Source organism: Magnolia sinica, chromosome 7, assembly GCF_029962835.1.
Source record: "Magnolia sinica isolate HGM2019 chromosome 7, MsV1, whole genome shotgun sequence".
Lineage (NCBI taxonomy): Eukaryota > Viridiplantae > Streptophyta > Magnoliopsida > Magnoliales > Magnoliaceae > Magnolia > Magnolia sinica.
The window spans coordinates 5,700,993-5,718,341 of record NC_080579.1 but is presented as its reverse complement, the minus strand read 5'-3'; the positions used below and the strand labels follow the sequence as shown (position 1 = coordinate 5,718,341).

At 38.0% G+C, this 17,349-nt stretch overlaps 1 protein-coding gene across 1 annotated transcript; it reads left to right on the top strand.

The window, feature by feature from the left end:
* LOC131250936 (transcription termination factor MTERF4, chloroplastic-like) lies at positions 1 to 2,887 on the top strand. The gene is made up of 2 exons (XM_058251339.1): positions 1 to 117; positions 1,431 to 2,887. The coding sequence occupies exon 2, from the start codon at positions 1,646 to 1,648 to the stop codon at positions 2,798 to 2,800; it is 1,155 nt and encodes a 384-aa protein (XP_058107322.1). The 5' UTR covers positions 1 to 117; positions 1,431 to 1,645; the 3' UTR covers positions 2,801 to 2,887.
* Positions 2,888 to 17,349: the final 14,462 nt, after the last annotated feature.

Genomic DNA, 17,349 nt, shown 5'->3' with positions numbered 1-17,349 from the left:
GGGGATTTCTAGGTTGCAGAGAAAGAGCGAGAAGATCCGCTTCATCTCCTTCCCGTCAGGTGCATTTACCGGTCAGACGCAAGAAGAGCTCCTTGCCTACTCGCAAGACGATTCAATGTAAGTTCTCTCTCTCTCTCTCTCTCTCTCTCTCATTTGATCTTGCATCTGCAAAACCCTAAACACGAATGCTATCGAGATCTAGGCCGTTCATGGGGCGGAGATAGATGTGGATGTGTATAATCGCAAAAAGAGCAGAATTTATCATGGGATTCCACTGAGAAATGTGCTTGTGGCACAGCAATGGTGATCTGAGCTGCCACCATGGGCCACAGAACCCTGAAAAAGAAAAAGAGAAATCTAACCTGTCTGAAATTTCAACCATCCAAACTGTTTCTTGCATATGGATGCAACGGTCCATATCTAAGGAGAAAAAGTCCACCAATGTGGAAAATAGGATTTCATAATTCAAACCACCTTGGATCATGCCCATCCAAAATAGGTTTCATCTGACCCTTAAAAAAAAAGTTCCATCTGGACCATTGTGCAATGACCCTATTATAATATTAAATTGCATGGTGAATTATGGGGAAGTAAATTTATTGGCAATGATAGGTTTGAGCTGATTGTTGTACTGAAGAAATGGGAAAATCTTAGGCTTCTGGCTACCTGTGTTGTCACTAAAACTGTCCATTTTACATGGAATTGTGGACTGTTCATCTGCTGGCCTCCTACATGCTTGAACTACAAGCGAAGCATCTCATCAGTTGGACAATCTTACCCATCTTTCTGTGATCTGAAAATGGACACCTAAAAATAATATCAATAATTCATGTTCTGTAAAAATAAATAAAAAAATGATCGCAGGAACTGCCAATTTCTCTAATTCAGGCAGTTTTTGAAGCATAGCCATTCCACAGCAGATTTGAAAAAACAAACACTGTCAATACCACCACACTGTTATGCCATATGACCAATTTTGAAGGAGCTCATGCTTTGTAGTACATGATGCAAGTAAAATAAAATAACAAAATTTCAGGGTGAATGCAGTTACATTGATGCAAGGTGTTCCAAAATGGTAATGGTGGCCGTCACTGTTGCCATTATGATACAGGCCATAACGGCCGTTACGGCCCCCATATGGGCTGTTATGGCCCTTTTTTATTATTTGAAAAAACTGTTACAGGACCGTTACGTCATATTTTTTCTGTAACGGCCGTTTCAACCCTGTAATGCATAACGGTTATGACTGTTACCGTTACGTAACGGCTGTTTCGGTCGTCACATAACTGGTTTTGAATACCTTGCATTGGTGGGTAATAATCAAAAGTCTAGTTTGTGTTTTAATGTTTATAATTATTATATTACTCAAATGGTATTGTAGGTGACATATATGTCGAAGGTAACATGAATTTGTTCATTTTGAAATCTAGGTTGGAAAGTGACAGTGGCAGCTTAACACATTTTGCAGCCCCGCATTTTATCATTTAACTTAAATGAAGTTTGAAGAACAACTCTCCAAGCTCAACACCTGTTATCCATCCATCCATCTGTATTCCAATGAACTCTGATCAACTTCTCTCAGTCAACACATATAATCTCCATTATTGGAACACTTGATCCTTCTCTTTTTCATTGATCTGCTCAGATGTCTCATTTTCTATACAAAAGGCTACTACATTTCCATTTCCTGCAAAACCCATCTCTCAAATCCTTCACAACAGCCTCCACAACCCCACTACCATCTTTCACAGTCCAATACCTCATAAACTCATGCAGACTCGCATTAGAAACAGCTCTCTCTATATCCAAAAGGCTCCACCTTGAGGAAAACAACCTGCAAAAACCTGACTCTGTCCTCACCTTCCTCAAATCCCATGGATTCTCAGAGACACACATCACAAAACTAATCACAAAGCGTCCTCAACTCCTCCAATCCAAAATGGACAGCAATCTCAAGCCCAAAATCAAGTTCTTCCTTAAAATGGGCTTCTCAAACTCAAGGCTACCCGAACTGATCATATCAAATCCTCTCATTCTGCAAAGAAGCTTGATCAATCACCTAAAACCATCGTTTTATTTCCTCAAGAGCTTTCTTCAGACGAATGAGAATGTCATAACCGCAATCAGGCGCTCAAGATGGTTGCTAACTTTTGATTTGAAGGGGAGATTGAGGCCGAATCTCAATCTTTTAGTTCATCAAGGAGTACCCAAGTCAAGCATTTCGAAATTGATTCTGAACTATCCGAGAGCTATAATGCTAAAAGCGAGCCTGTTTGTCGACATCATGGAAAGGGTCAAGAAATTGGGTATCATGCCGGGGTCTCCTATGTTTGTGCACGCAATCCGAGGGATGAGTACAATGAGTAATTCCTTGTGGGAGAGTAAGCTCACATTTCTAAAGAGCTTGGGGTGGTCGGAAGAGGAGATCTTGACCATCTTTAAGCGAGAGCCGATTTGTATGACATGTTCGGAGGAGAAGATTCGGAGGATGGTGGATTTCTATGTGAACACATTGAGGTTTGACCTGTCAATGTTGATTACAAATCCGAAACTTCTTATGTATGGGTTGGATAAGAGGATTTTTCCGAGGTATGTGGTTATTCAGGTTTTGGATTCAAAGAAGCTGCTTAAGAACGATAAGAAGCTGATTAGGATATTTTGTCTTCCTGAAAAGAAGTTCTTGGAGAACTATGTGATTCCATACGTTGATGAAATCCCGGGTTTGATGAAGATGTACAATGGAGGTATTGCAGTTGATCAATTCAATTGTAAGGGTGGAAAAGTAAGTAGAGTGTTGTAATTGTAGAATGTAGAATTCATAACTTTGAATGTTATTTTACAGATCTTGAAGAAAATGTTATACATGCACTAGCTACTTTTTCTTTAACGTTCCTGTTGTTTTTAGCTTGTGCTTTGGATTTCTTCTATGTTTGGCAAATAGGTACAATATCCTTAACTTATTATCAGGTTTGCTCTTCCTTGGATGGCCTATGCCTTTTAAAAAAAAACAAAAAACAATTTGATAATCCTAACCATTCTATAATAGGAATTTTGGATTAAGAAAATGGATGGTTATAAAATGTCCATGGAAGTTTCAATCAAAGGTTAGCATTATCCAATCGGTGTTTGTTGTGGGATATTGACCATCTAATATAGGACCGATTCTGTAAAAGATTCTTAGAAAGTTCGTTTTGTTTATTCTCTTTCTGTTAGTTTTGAATCCATCTGAGATTCAACCGTTGAAGCTGGAGGGAATTGTTATCGACTGGAACAAAGGAGCCAACTCTATCAATGCCTTTTAGAGGTTTGCCCAAATACCATGCAGTGTATTACAAGTATTACAGTATGTCGGGACATTAGCCTTTGAATTTGGGACATCTTCCAATGATCCAAACGATTTATAAGGTGACACTTCTTGAATAGACAGCAAGTAAAAGCTCTTAAATTGACTCTTCTTGGATAAATGACAAATAAAATCTCTTAAATTGAACTATTTCAATCTATGATATTCTGGCTCTTTTGCTTTGAATGTGGATGGTCCGTTGTGGCCTTGTGTAATCAAAGGTTTGAAATGTTCAATTTGAGAATTTTTTAGGCATCTCCAATCCACGGGACCCTTATCACATAAATGGCTAAAATCCTGATGATACAGGATGTACTTGAGCAAACCTCGCAGTTTTATTGGAGCAGCATTGTATTTATTATTCCTAGGGGTTTTTACTGGGGAAATTCATGAGACCCTGTTTGGTAGACGCCTAAAAATGAGTTCATCTCGAATGTATTAGAGATCTTGACCTCAAATACACTATCGCTGCTAGAACTCATTATATATTAGATATCACAGTCTAATACCTAATTACTGTCAACATCAACTCATTTTAGGTGTCAAGGGCCCCCATATAAGAAATGATGAAGTTGATATTTGTGGGTTCATCTCGTATGTATTAGAGGTCTTGACCTCAAATACACAATCACTGCTAACATGAACTCATTATGTATTAGAGATCACAGTCCAATACCTAATTACTGTTAACATCAACTCATTTGAAGTGTCTAGGGCCCCCATATACGAATTGATGAAGTTGATATTTGTGGGGGCCGCATGGCTGTGTATGGCATCCAGCACATCCAACATATTTGCCCCACCATGATGTTGCCCTGCCAGGACATCCAGAGGAACGAAGAATCTGGTTGATTGAATCATCAGATGGGCTGCATGAATTTGGAGGTTTCTGGGTGGTGTACTTTGCTTTTTTATAGTATGGCCCACAGGTGGCCCCTACAATTCTCTACCTTGCCCCTTTTAAAAGAAAAATATTTAGGTATTTTGTTCATTTCACCTTATTTATATTTGCCCATCGTATTTATATGTGCATGTGACTGTCCAAATGGGAAATCAGTCTGCAGTTTAAGAAACAGAGACATGAAAGTTCCTGTCACTGAACCATGGGTTTCCATATCCGAAGAGATTGTATGCTACACTCATCCAAGGTTCATGCCATGCTATCCATGACGCCATTATGCCAATCCAAACCACCCATTTTAGTGGGAGCGCTGATTGAGCATATGCTGAATATACTGACTGAATGATCTTTAGTCATTTGATTTCATCAATTGAATTTGGATTGGTCCCCATTGTGTTTAGTTGTCCATTGATCAATTGAATGGTTAGGATGTTGGTGTGGTAGTCTCCTAGCGTGAGACATCCATCTCTCTCTCTAACTCCACCCCCTCTCTCGTGTGTACGTTGGGGTAGCCTAGTTTCTTCAGGCTTTTTGCAAAGCCCCCTCCTGTGGTGGTCTATATAAGGAGCATAGATAGAGAGAGGGTATCTTCTAGAGAGCATCTACTTGTGCGGTTCTCTAGGCCCAGAGAGATATCTTGTGTAGTGGGAGTGAGAGGCAAGCTGTCTCACAGAGTTTGCATATTATCGAATCATGTAAATCTTTGTGCCTCTTGTCTCTTATTTTTGGTCTGATTTAGCTTTAGTTATTTTTAGCTTTGGATCTTTTCTTTCATAGTTGTGTTGCTGAAATCAAGTGTTTGTAGGTGAAGCTGTGTAAAAGTTGGATGGGTGGGTCCTCATTGTCATTGAGCCAAAAGATTGGATGGTGCAGATTAACATGCAGCTTGTCTCCATGCATGTTTGCCCCTTTGTTTTCATAGATGTCTGAAATTGGGGTGCTGCACTGCATACCAATGTGAGCAAGTAATCGCTATCAATTTTTTTAACTATACATGGGCAGGTGAACCAGTTTTCATATCCATCCTCGCCGCCTCTATCCAAATCCTTCTAGGCATCTATGTTTCTCCTTGCTGGAGCCACTCCCGGCAAAGGGGCAGGGCCCCTTTTGTGTTTGGATCACACCTGCAATCTTCAGTTTGGGACCCACACGAGCTGGCGTGGGTGCCACTGTACTGGTATAAATATGGATTCAGTACCCATTGAAGGATCCTCTACCCAACCTAAACCTGGCTCATTGCAACTGCTATCGACTATAGCTGATATATATATATATATATTCAGTTGGCTATGTGGACCGTCATCCAATGGTGCAAAAATTTCAGTTAGAAATTCACGTTAGCAACTGAATACTGCTAAAAATGACAAAAGTGAAGATAATGGTTTGATTAGTGATCTTTTGGAAAATAAAAATAAAAAATTGCCATTGATAATGAGGCCTATTAGATGAACAATTCCAATGCACACATCACTATGACACATGCACTGTGAGAGATGGATCTAAGCATCTGGTGTGGGTCCCCATTGGTGGCCAATCACATGTACTTCATCCAAAACTTGTGGCCCATAATAAGTTTTTAATGCTCAATAACTACTGTTTCCTATGGTATGGTCCACCTGAGATTTGGAGCTGCTTCATTTTTGGCCCATGCCCTAAAATAAAAAACAGATGAACAATGCGATATAGAATGCATGCATTAAGGCGGGCCCCACAGTAAGGGCGACAACGTGTTGGGTGAGGCTGGGGCTGCACTGTGAGGATTGCCGTTGTCCCTGACAGTGGCAAGGTGGCTAGTGGTTGGTGCTCTGTGCACTGTGTTTTATCCATGTTGTCTATCCATTTTTCTAGATTATTTTAGGTGACGAGCCTAAATATGAGGTAGATTCAAACCTCAAGTGGACCATACCGCGCGAAAACAGTTGTGGTTGAACGACCATAGTTAAAAATTTCCTAGGGTCCATTGTAATTTTTATTTGCCATCCAATAGAATAAGGACCTAGAGGAAGAGAACACAAATATAAGCTTCATCCAAAACTGTTGTAGTCCTCAAGAAGATATTAATCTTCGGCGCTTAATCACTATGTTTTCATGAGATTTGTGTTTAATTTATTTTTGAGCTATGCACTAAAATGATATGGAAAAATGGATGGATAGTGTGGATAAAACATATACATCATGGTGCGGCCCACAGAGATTTGTATCCACCGTCCTTATAGGCCTCGGCTGGAATGAGGTTAGTACTTTAGGTGAGCCTCCTGGGCTATAAAAAAATAATAATAATTGGCCAACCTTCATTCCCATGTGAAATCAACCTAGACCACGAGGTGTGTCACCCCATTTAGGCTCAGGGCTCAAATTTCTGGTCCAACCTTGACTCCAATATACTAAACGATTGGAAAGTGTACAGGGCATGCTCGCCCTCAAAAAGATTTCCATTCGTGTGGCCTGCCTGAATTATGGTTGAGCTTGAGTTTTTTTTATAATATGCATAAATTTTAGTGGACCACCTTATAATTGGATCCGATTTTGTATAATCACTGCTGTGGATGATGTAAAAATCAAGGATAGGCAGCTTAACTCACTCCTAACCTCCCTAGACACTATATAATAAAAACTGCTTGGATTTAAAACTCAACCTAAGATTTTAAACTTTCTCATTTTTGAGCTCATGCCTTCAAATAAAACAATCCACGGAAGATGGACGGTGTGAATCAAAACCACATCATTGTCATGCCACGACAATCCGAAATAATATTTGAATCATTTTGAGTGAAATCATCTTTTTACGGGAGAACGGTTTAAGTCTATTAATCAAAGTTAAATAAGGCAGATTTTTTACATCAGTTTTTTGGAAAAGAATTTTAAAGCAGGCTCCTTTTTGAAAATGCTCTAAGACATAGGTGGCTTATGTTATTGTGTGTCTCTGTCTCTTCTTTTGAATTATGAATTGTCTTCTCCGCTGCTTCCTTGTCTACCATTGAATTGGGCTGCAACTAGTGGGTTCGCTTCGGCCGGGATTTTAAGCTGTCCGGGCCAAGCTTATTTAAAATATTGATTTTATCAGGCCCCAGGCCCACCCATTGACAGCCTTAAATTTGAAAGTCTTTACTCTTTCCATTTTTTCTTAAAATTTTTTATACATTTTTTTTAGGCAGAGACACCTTTGTCATTATATTTCATCACATCAACCCTTTTAAATATGACCCTGATGGTACACATGTAGGGATGGAAATGGGCTGGGATTAGATCATTTGATTACTGAAACTTTTGGATGGGAGCTCAGGGAATGTACTGTGGACTTAAAAATCAGTTCAAATTGATAGATTGAATTGTCCAAAAGGGAGTTCTCCAGGAGCATTGGTGCATTTCTCTAACTTGGTAGATGTAGTGGATTTTACATCATACAACATGGTAGACCCACAAACCTGGTTGGTTTAGGCATGGTGTAAACTGGATTTTGTAACATATTTTGTCTTTTTTCTGCCTAGGGTCAGGATTTTTGGCATGTGTTAGCCCATTTGTGGCGAACATGGTGAGATGGTCATGATTTGAACCGTCCATCTTCCCATTGTTTAGATCTCACTATCACTCTACATTGATGATTGTGATAATCAATTTATGAATTTGAATTTGAGCCATTGAAAATTTTCTTTTAAATTTTCTATTTCATTTAAACATAGTTTCTCATGGTGGCTCGCATTGCATTGAAAATAGAAAGTGGGTAGCTCTGTCATTGGACCATCATGTGCTCCAATGGACCAACATATAATGACGATTGTGAGTAGCATTGAAGGCAAGATGGATTCCATACTTGCGACTGTTCATCATGCGTATAACATTAATTTAAGAAAATTAGAAAAGCATGAATCAATTTTTATAACATTTTACATGATTGTCCGAAACTTAACCAATACTACATGATATCAGAGCATAAAAAATGCCTATAAAATCTCTCAACTCATGGTGGGTATGGTAAATTAAAAACTTAACTAAAACTTCATGATATCCAAGCTAGAAGGTGAATCTTCAAACTTACAATAATAATTATAAATTAGAAATTAAAATGATTATCACGAAAGATAAGAGTTAATTAATTACTTATTTTTCAATACTTGTATTTAGTTTTACTTTTTACATCCGCATTTGTTTTAAAATATGTTGTTTTATTTTTAATTAAAAAAAGATTAATTTATTATTTAATTCATTTTTTGTGGTATATTTTATGTATCAATATTTAATTTTTTTACTTTTATTCTTTTTTTATAATAGGATTTGACATAACTAAGAGATTGGAGGAAGCTAAAGAAATCATCATAGGTAAATTTAATTTATATTTTATTATTATTGGTTAAGATTATATACAAGTATCCCTTTGGTGAATAGTTATTAGCGTTCACTTGTAAAATACTTCAACTTCTGAATGAACTTTAGCCATGGTTGGGTGAAAGTGTCCACTAAGCATATTATCACAATATTAACCGGAAAGATAGATAGTATGAACTATTTATTTAAATTTTAAATTTGTTTATCAATTTAAAATAATTTTTAGATTTTTTTTTTTGAGATTTTTTTAATAATATCAAAAAAAAAAAAAAACCCAAAAAATAAGAAATTTCAAACTTTTGAGTGGAATAATCATATACTCCCAGAACATTAACTTTTACTGGTAGTACAGGTAGATGTAGGGCTCACTTGATGTACATGTCACATTCAACACATCTACAAGACACATCACATCAATAAAGCTCCATAGGGCTCACTTGATGTACATGTCACATTCAACACATCTATAAGATGTATCACATCAATAAAGCTCCATGGGTAGAAAATCTGTATGAATCAAAAGTCAGGCAAGCTGAAAGGGAATTCTGAGCCTAGCTCATTTAAGTTGCATCTCTCTTATTTTTATACAAGTTAAGGTATAGACGGTCTTCATTACATATATATGTAAGACAGTGGCATGCATAGTCTGATACATACAACAATTTCACATAATAAGAATGAAATAATTGGCCCAATTTTTACACCATAGTATAGTTGGGTGGTCCATCGATGAATGACCTATATCTAGCCTACATTGGCATATGTGAGAAGATTAGCATTTGAGTATCAAATCAACTAGCGCAAGCACGGTCCAATTGTAACGGCCTAATATGTTGTCATAAATTGGTTGGAAAGAATATTTCTTGTGCTCTAACTTAGTGTTTGGAGTTCTGATTTTGTTGTAAGAGAAGGTTCATACAAACTTAAAACACTGTATATCATGCATATCCTTCGGGTAGGGTAGTGTATAAAGTAAGAGTCATTGCTCTATTGGCCCCATCAATCATATACTTTTCCACCCAAAAAGTGAAAGTCTATAATTACTTTTTCCATAATGGCCTCTTTACAGGTTTCATTAGCAAGACAACTCGCTCCCAGACCCATTGTCATGCCCTAACTTAACGTTATATTAATGCTATGTTTTGAATTCTCAGCTTGTTATGTACAGGCATAGAAATAGGTCTTTCATCAATCGGCCTGACCATAGACATGCCACATGGCACAAATGAATGCGCAAGATCTTACACATGTCGTTCGTTGTTCATCAATTGGCCTGACCATACATGTGACACAGATGAACAGGCAGGATTTTGCACATGCATGCATGCCATAAGCGCTGAGATTATGGTACTTGCTAACTAAATAGATACTGGCATTACATGCCACATCCTTTATCTCAATAACATTAAGAAATCAAAGCCGGTTAAAGGTAAAAATCTATAATCACATGATGTATGATATCACAATACAAATGTATGTAAGAGTTTTGAGGTATTGCTAGAGATAACTGATTTTGTCATCATATTTTCTTTTTCCTAATTCAAACTACTCCAATGTCCTTACAGATCGATTGTTTCGGATCACTCCCGCTCTTCTCTCCACTGAAGAAATTCTCAATTTTTTATCCACTTTCGAGGGTCCCCAAAAAATATGAAATTCTCGGGCTTTTTTTAATTTTCTGCTATTACCACCAATACATAAGACATAAGTAAGACAGAATCTGTGAAACATTTACAGCTCATATAAGAGAAACAATACATAACTTCAGGTAACAGTACATGTTTTTTCTATTATTATTTTGCTATTTGCAATCCTTTCTTCATAAATTCAGTTTTCTATAAAACATTTATAATTCTAAATCCACTAATAATTTGGAGAAAAAAGTGGATTTCATATAATTTAAAGAGCTATAAAAATTTTCATTAAAAAGCAAAAAAGGAAAAAAAAAAAAAGAATGAAAAAGAAAAAAGAAGAAGAAGAAGAATATCAACTATGAAAGCGGTTGCCAAGAAAATCCAACCCTAGCAGTGAGAAATAAAGGAAGAGAGGTAAATGAGATCAATGGAAATTCAAGAAATGAAGAAGAGCTGACAAACCCACAAAAAAAGAAAATATTAACAATGCAACTACAGTTTCCTATGAACAATATGTTCGAAAAATAACAAACCAAAACACAAATGACAACCTGCAACTGGTGGCAAAAATATAAGTGAAGATACAGGGGAAATTATATTTTTCACTATTAAAATGCCTAAATCTTTATTACCTGTAAAATGTATTATTTTACATAATAATATCCCTAATTAGAAATGTTTCTTTCTCTATTTGTTAATGGGTAACAGGTTCAAGTTCGATGACAAAGAGGATGAGGAAATCAAGCGGTGACCGTTCGAAGCCATTAACACGGAGCATAATAATGACGAGCGGTGCTAGTCTGAAAAGAAAGGCCCAGAGAGCAGGAAGCGTACTGAGTTACTCATTACGAATAGACTCCGTGGGCCTAACTGTCATTTATACATTGTATCCACTACGTCCATCTGTTTTACCACATGATTTTAGGTCTTTATACAAAAAATGAAATATATACAAATCTCAATTGTACCACACCACCGGAAACAGTGTGAATTGAACATCTACCGTTGAAAAATTCTTGGGGGCATACGAAGTTTTAGATCAAGCTGATATTTGTTTTTTTTCCATTCATCCATGTCTGTATGATCTTGCGAACAGGTTGGATGACAAATAAACGTCAATGGTGGCCTTAGAAAGTTTTCAACAATGGAAATCAATACTTCCGCTTTTTCCCGTGGTATGATCCACTTGAGCTTTATATATGCATCAATTTTGGGTTTAACCCCTAAAATGATTTGGAAAAATGAATGGACAGCGTGGATAAACCACATGCATTCTCGGTGGGCCGAACAGAGTTTACTCAGTAGGATAAGAGCGCACTGACAAGTAGCCATTCGCTCGGGAACGGATTGGCTACTCCCCCTGACACCAGCCATTGGCTGGTGGTCGGTGCTCTGTGGGGCCCATTATGATGTATGTGTATAATCCATGCCGTCCATATATTTTTATATATCATTTTATGATATGATAGAAAAAATGAAGTATATCTCAATCTCAAGTAGACCACATTACAGGAAACAGTGTTAAATGAATTTTGACCATTAAAAACGTTTTGGGAGCCATAAAAGTTTTTTTTCCCTTCATCTGGGTCTTTATGACGAAATCAACAGATTGTATGTCAAATAAACAGTACAGTGGGCCTTAGGAGGTTTTTAATTGTGAATATCCATTCATTATTTTTGTCCTGTGGTGTGGCCCACTTAAGATTTATATCCCTATCATTATTTTTAAAAAGCCCTAAAATGATCTGTAAAAATGGATGAACGGAATGGATGAAACACGTACATCATGATGGGGCCCACAGAGCACCGACCACAGCCACGGGGCTGGTGTCAGGGGGAGTAGCCAATCCTTTCCCCGTTCGCTTATTAGCCACAACCCGCATAAATCCACGTGGGTGCGATCCTGACCGTGGGCCCATCTTGGTGTATGTGTTTTATAGCCACGCCGTCGATCGGCTTTGCAAGCTTATTTCAGTAATGGTCACAAAACCGAAGATGACACAAATCTCAGGTGGACCATACAGTGAGATTGAATTCTCACCATCAAAAGCTTTGTATGTGGTCCACCTAAGATTTGTATCAGCTTTGATTTTGTTACCATATCCTAATTTGATCTGAAAAAAATGGAAGCACCGATATACAGCACATACATTGAGGTGGGCCCCACGGTCAGGGTCACACCCACTGGTTGGATCCGTCGAGGCAGCTAATCCGCGTCGGATAGGTTGAGTAGCGAGACTCGCTACTGGACGTCACCAAGTTCCGTGGGGCCCACCATGATGTATGTTTTGTATCCACACCGTCCATTCATTTGGAGAGATCATATTAGGGCATGATCCAAAGCTCAAGTGGACTCCACCACATAAAATAGTGGGGAGAGTGATGCCCACCGTTAAAAAGTTCTAAGGGCCACAAAAGTTTTCGATCAAGCTTATATTTGTGTTTTCACTTCTTCTATGTCTGCGTTAGCACATGAATAGATTGGATCTAAAATAAACATCATGGTGGACCTTTGTAAGGTTTCAACAGTGGGCGTTACTCTCCGCACTGTTTTATGTGGTGGGGTCCACTACAGCCTTGGATCTGCCTCATTCTTTGGATCATGCCCTAAAATGATCTCTCCAAATGTATGGACGGTGTGGATACAACACATACATCATGGTAGGGCCCACAAAACTTGGTGACGTCACTTCAATAGAGGATTAATGAGGTTTTAAGTTAAAAAAATGGAAAGAAACGGAGGAGAAGAGGACCTGGGATGGGCCACACATGCTGGACAGTAGGTTGGCTTGGATGCACTGGACGCTCATAAGTGTATGGGGCTCACAATATCAGGAAAGGACTCATAGGCTAGAATCGGCTAGGGGTGGGTGAAACGGATTGCGTCCTACCCCCGCTCGGACGATAATCCGTCCGGGCAGCGATCTGTGGAATCCACATTGAAGTAAGGGTTTTATCCACACCATCCATCCATATTTACAGATCATTTTAGGATATGAACTTAAAAATTAGGTGGAACTAATGTTTAAGTGGACCACAAAGTGAGGGTTGAACGCTCACCATTAAAAACGTCTTGGGAGCTGTAGAAGTTTCGGATTAAGCTGATATTTTTTTTTTCTCACTTCATACGTGTATACATGACCTTATGAATAGGTTGTATGGTAAAAAAAACATCGCCGTGGCCCTTAGAAAGGTTTCAACGGTGGATTCATTATCAACGCTGCTTCCTTTGGTGTGGTCCACTGGAATTGTGTACATGCTTCATTTTTAGGTTCATGCTGTAAAATGATCTGAAAAAAGTGATAAACGGCGTGGATAAAGTATTTACCTTACTATGAGCCCCACAGATCGCTGCCCGGACGGATTATCGTCCAAGCGGGGGTAGGACGCAATCTGATTCCTGTTTTTGTACCAAAAATCACTTCGATCCGGCACATGGTTTGTGCGTACTACTCCGCCAAAGTTTCAACCTTATAGATGCGTCAGAATTTGAAAATTTTCTTGTGCACCACTATAAGAGGGGATTTTGATGTGAAAATTGGTGAATCTGATGATGGATGTGGTGTTGAGGATGATGGATGAGATGAGAAAGAAGATGGTGATGATTTGGAGGAGGTGTAGCTTCGCACCACACGTAGTTAACCCTTCGAGTTTGATAACCCTTAAAAAACATGAGTTTGGTAATTGTTTTTTGCATTTGTTTGTTTTAAATTATGTTATAAGATTTGTATTTAAAATAAAATTTTAAAATTATTATTTTATTCAATTTTCTTTTTCCAATACATTTTATATATCATTTTTATTAACTTCTACTTGAATTTTTTATTTGTGTATCATGATTTTAAATAACTAAGATACTGGAGAAAGCTAAAGAAATTACTACAGGTATATATTTTAATTTGTATTTCATTTCATTTATTATCTGATATTATATGCAGATGTTTTCTGTATAGGCCAAACTGTCCAATCCCACCATAAAAATATGGGTGTAGACTCATACCATTGAAGAATAAATAATGGGTATGCACTAAGCCCATGTGTCAATTAATACAAACACCAAAATGAAATAGAACACTTTTACAAAGATTACATTTGATGCATGGTCTCTTGTGCATTATGTGTGGACATAACTAGGTGCATTATGTGTGGATATAACAAAGATGGGCTAATTCCACCATAAAATTTTAATTAAAAATCGAATTTATTTATTAATTTAAAATAAATATTTTTATTTTCAAAGAGATTTTCACTATACTATTTGATAAAACCCAAAAAGTAGAACTTTTGAGTGACTGCGTATCAATAATCATATACTTTCGGAGTATCAAATGACTCCGGTAATATAGATGGATGGCGTGGATATACAATTGATTCATCAAAGTGAGCCCCACATGGTCCCAATAACACTTCAATGTGTTACCCGGTAACACCTAATCCGCTACCTAGAGTCTCAATTCCGTAATTTTGATTTTGCGCAGAATCATTCTTTCTTTCACATTTTCTTAAGAATTTCAAGTACATCTGTATGTCACTGTATTCAGCAACTCCGAATTCCTTGCGTTGAAGATATAATCAACAGTGGTGAATTAGTCAATTTTAATGATTACGTTAACTTTTTCACCATTAGTTTTTGTTGTTATTGATATTTTTGGTGGAGAACATTTATTGCTATGCCCACAAAATGCATAGAGCATTAAAGTTTTTCATGCAGAAGAAAAATAATGCATTGTGGCATTGATGGGTAAGAAGAAACTGTGGTAATATTGAACAGAAATGAAGATGGAAATTTCATTGAAATGAAGGTGAGAGGAAGAAATGATATAATTGTTAAAAATCTGACTGAACATCCACTTGACACACACCCATTGCCATGTCAACATAAACCAAAAACTAAAATTAATCAAATGGAGTCATGTTTTGGCAGTTTACTTATATTTCATGTAATGTATTGGTATGAGCAATTTTCACTGTTGTGCTAATATGCAGTTGATACGTTGTTTCCTTTGAGATTAATTACATGAAAGACAAATTACATGTAATGATATCCAACCAAACATGCCGTTAGAGTTGATTTGTTTGATGTGGACAGGGATTTAAACCCATGGGGGCTTTACAGAGGTGGTGTTGAGCGTTGTAAGTCTGCCCATATTATGTATGTTAGTTATATTTATATGGTCCATCAGTTTTGCCATATCATTAGGACATGATTGTATATCCAAAGTTCATTTTTTTTTTAAAAAAAGTTTTCTAGAAGGCTATTAAGCTTTTTCTAAATCCAAATTCCAATTTGATTTTTTTTTTCTTTTTACCTAAAATTAGTTCTCTTTTATATTTCAGAAATATTACTTTACTGAAAAAATGGGTATCTTGTCTACAGGAGAGATGAAATACAGAGGGACCGAGAATGGTATCTTGTCTGCCGGAGAGAGATGAAATACAGACGGATTATCTTGTTCCGGCGATTAAAAGACAGAGACAGGGGGGTAGACGGAGAGAGGATTTTACAATTTTGTAATGACTACAGATCGAGACTCATCCAAGACGGTGCATCCCTTACTTTGGGGCCCACCTTGATATATATTATGTATTCACACCGTCCATCCATTTTTGTGGGCAGCGTGCACCTTCCCGAGGCCACCTTGTGGGTCCCAAAAGGATGCATATGTTACATCCCCGTTGTCCATCTGAATCCCCAGCTTGAGCCAAAACATGAAGCTGATCCATGTCTCAGGTGTGCCACACCAAGTACAAAGACCACTTGTAAGGTCCTACATCACTAACGCCCTTTGCATGGGGCCATGGAGGTGGTTCCCACTCGTGTGACCCACCATGATGTATTTCTTAGATCCACACCATGATGTACGACCTAGATAAATCATATATATATATATATATATATATATAATGTATTCACGTCGTCCATCTGTTTTTGTGTGCAGTGTGCACCTTCTCGAGGCCATTGTGTGGGTCCCACCAGGATGCATATTTTCCATCCCCACTGTCCATCCGAATCCCCAGCTGGAGCCAATACATGAAGTTGATTCATCGACCTGTAAGGCCCTGCATCACTAACTCCCTTTACGATGTATTTCTTAGATCTAAACCATGTATCTATTTTCTCAGCCCCTTTCAAGGGTTGAACCCAAAAATCAAGATGATCCAACCATCAAGTTGACCATATCAGAGGGGACAGTGGGGCCGGGAGCATCCGTTATGTCAGCCATGCATACTTGGGTGGGGGCGTCTCGCCTGTGGACCCTACCATTAGAGCTAGGCATTGGACCAAGTCAGATCAGATTGGGTCCAACTTGGTTCGGTCCGAAATCCAGACAAACTGATCCGAACCCGATCGATCCGGGACCGAGTCCGGAACACCTGACTCGAACCTCGAACTGATCGGACGCAAGGTTGACCTGACCCGAACCGAGTCCGACTCGGTTAGGGAAATCGAGTCGGATTGGGTTGGGTATTATTTGGATCTTTTTAACGGTGAAAATCATTATCCTCACTGCTATTTTTGGTGTGATCCATTTGAACTTTAGATATGATTCAATTCTTTTCCTAATACTCTAAAATAATCACTAAAAATGGATAAACGGTGTGGATATAATAAATACATCATTGTGGGGCCCATATAATGTTGATCTTATTTGAGCTGTTCGTACAACTCGGAGCTGGAGGCACTAGCTGTATTCACGTGCTGAAGCTGTAATGTGCTGTGCATGAAAGAGCTGTTATTGACGTTGGCAAGTTCCGTGGGTTTGATCATGGGGTATGTGTTATATCCAAACTGTCCATCCATTTGGCGAGCTCGTTTTAAGGCTTGAGACGAAAAATAAGATAGATCTAACTATCAAGTGGACCACACCGAAAAAAGCAGTGGGGATTGAATGTCTACCATTCAAACCCTTTTTGGGGTCATAGTCTCACAGAATTTTGGAATCAATTTGAAATTTCTTTTGCCTCTTAATTTAGGTCTTTGTGACCTTAATGAACAGATTGGAAGGAAAATAAACGTTATGGTGGGCCCTACGAATTGTTTAACAGTGAAAATCATTCTCTACTGTTATGTATGATGTGGTCTAGATGATCTTTGGATATGATTCATTTTTTGGACAATGGTCTACAATGATCTCTAAAAATATATG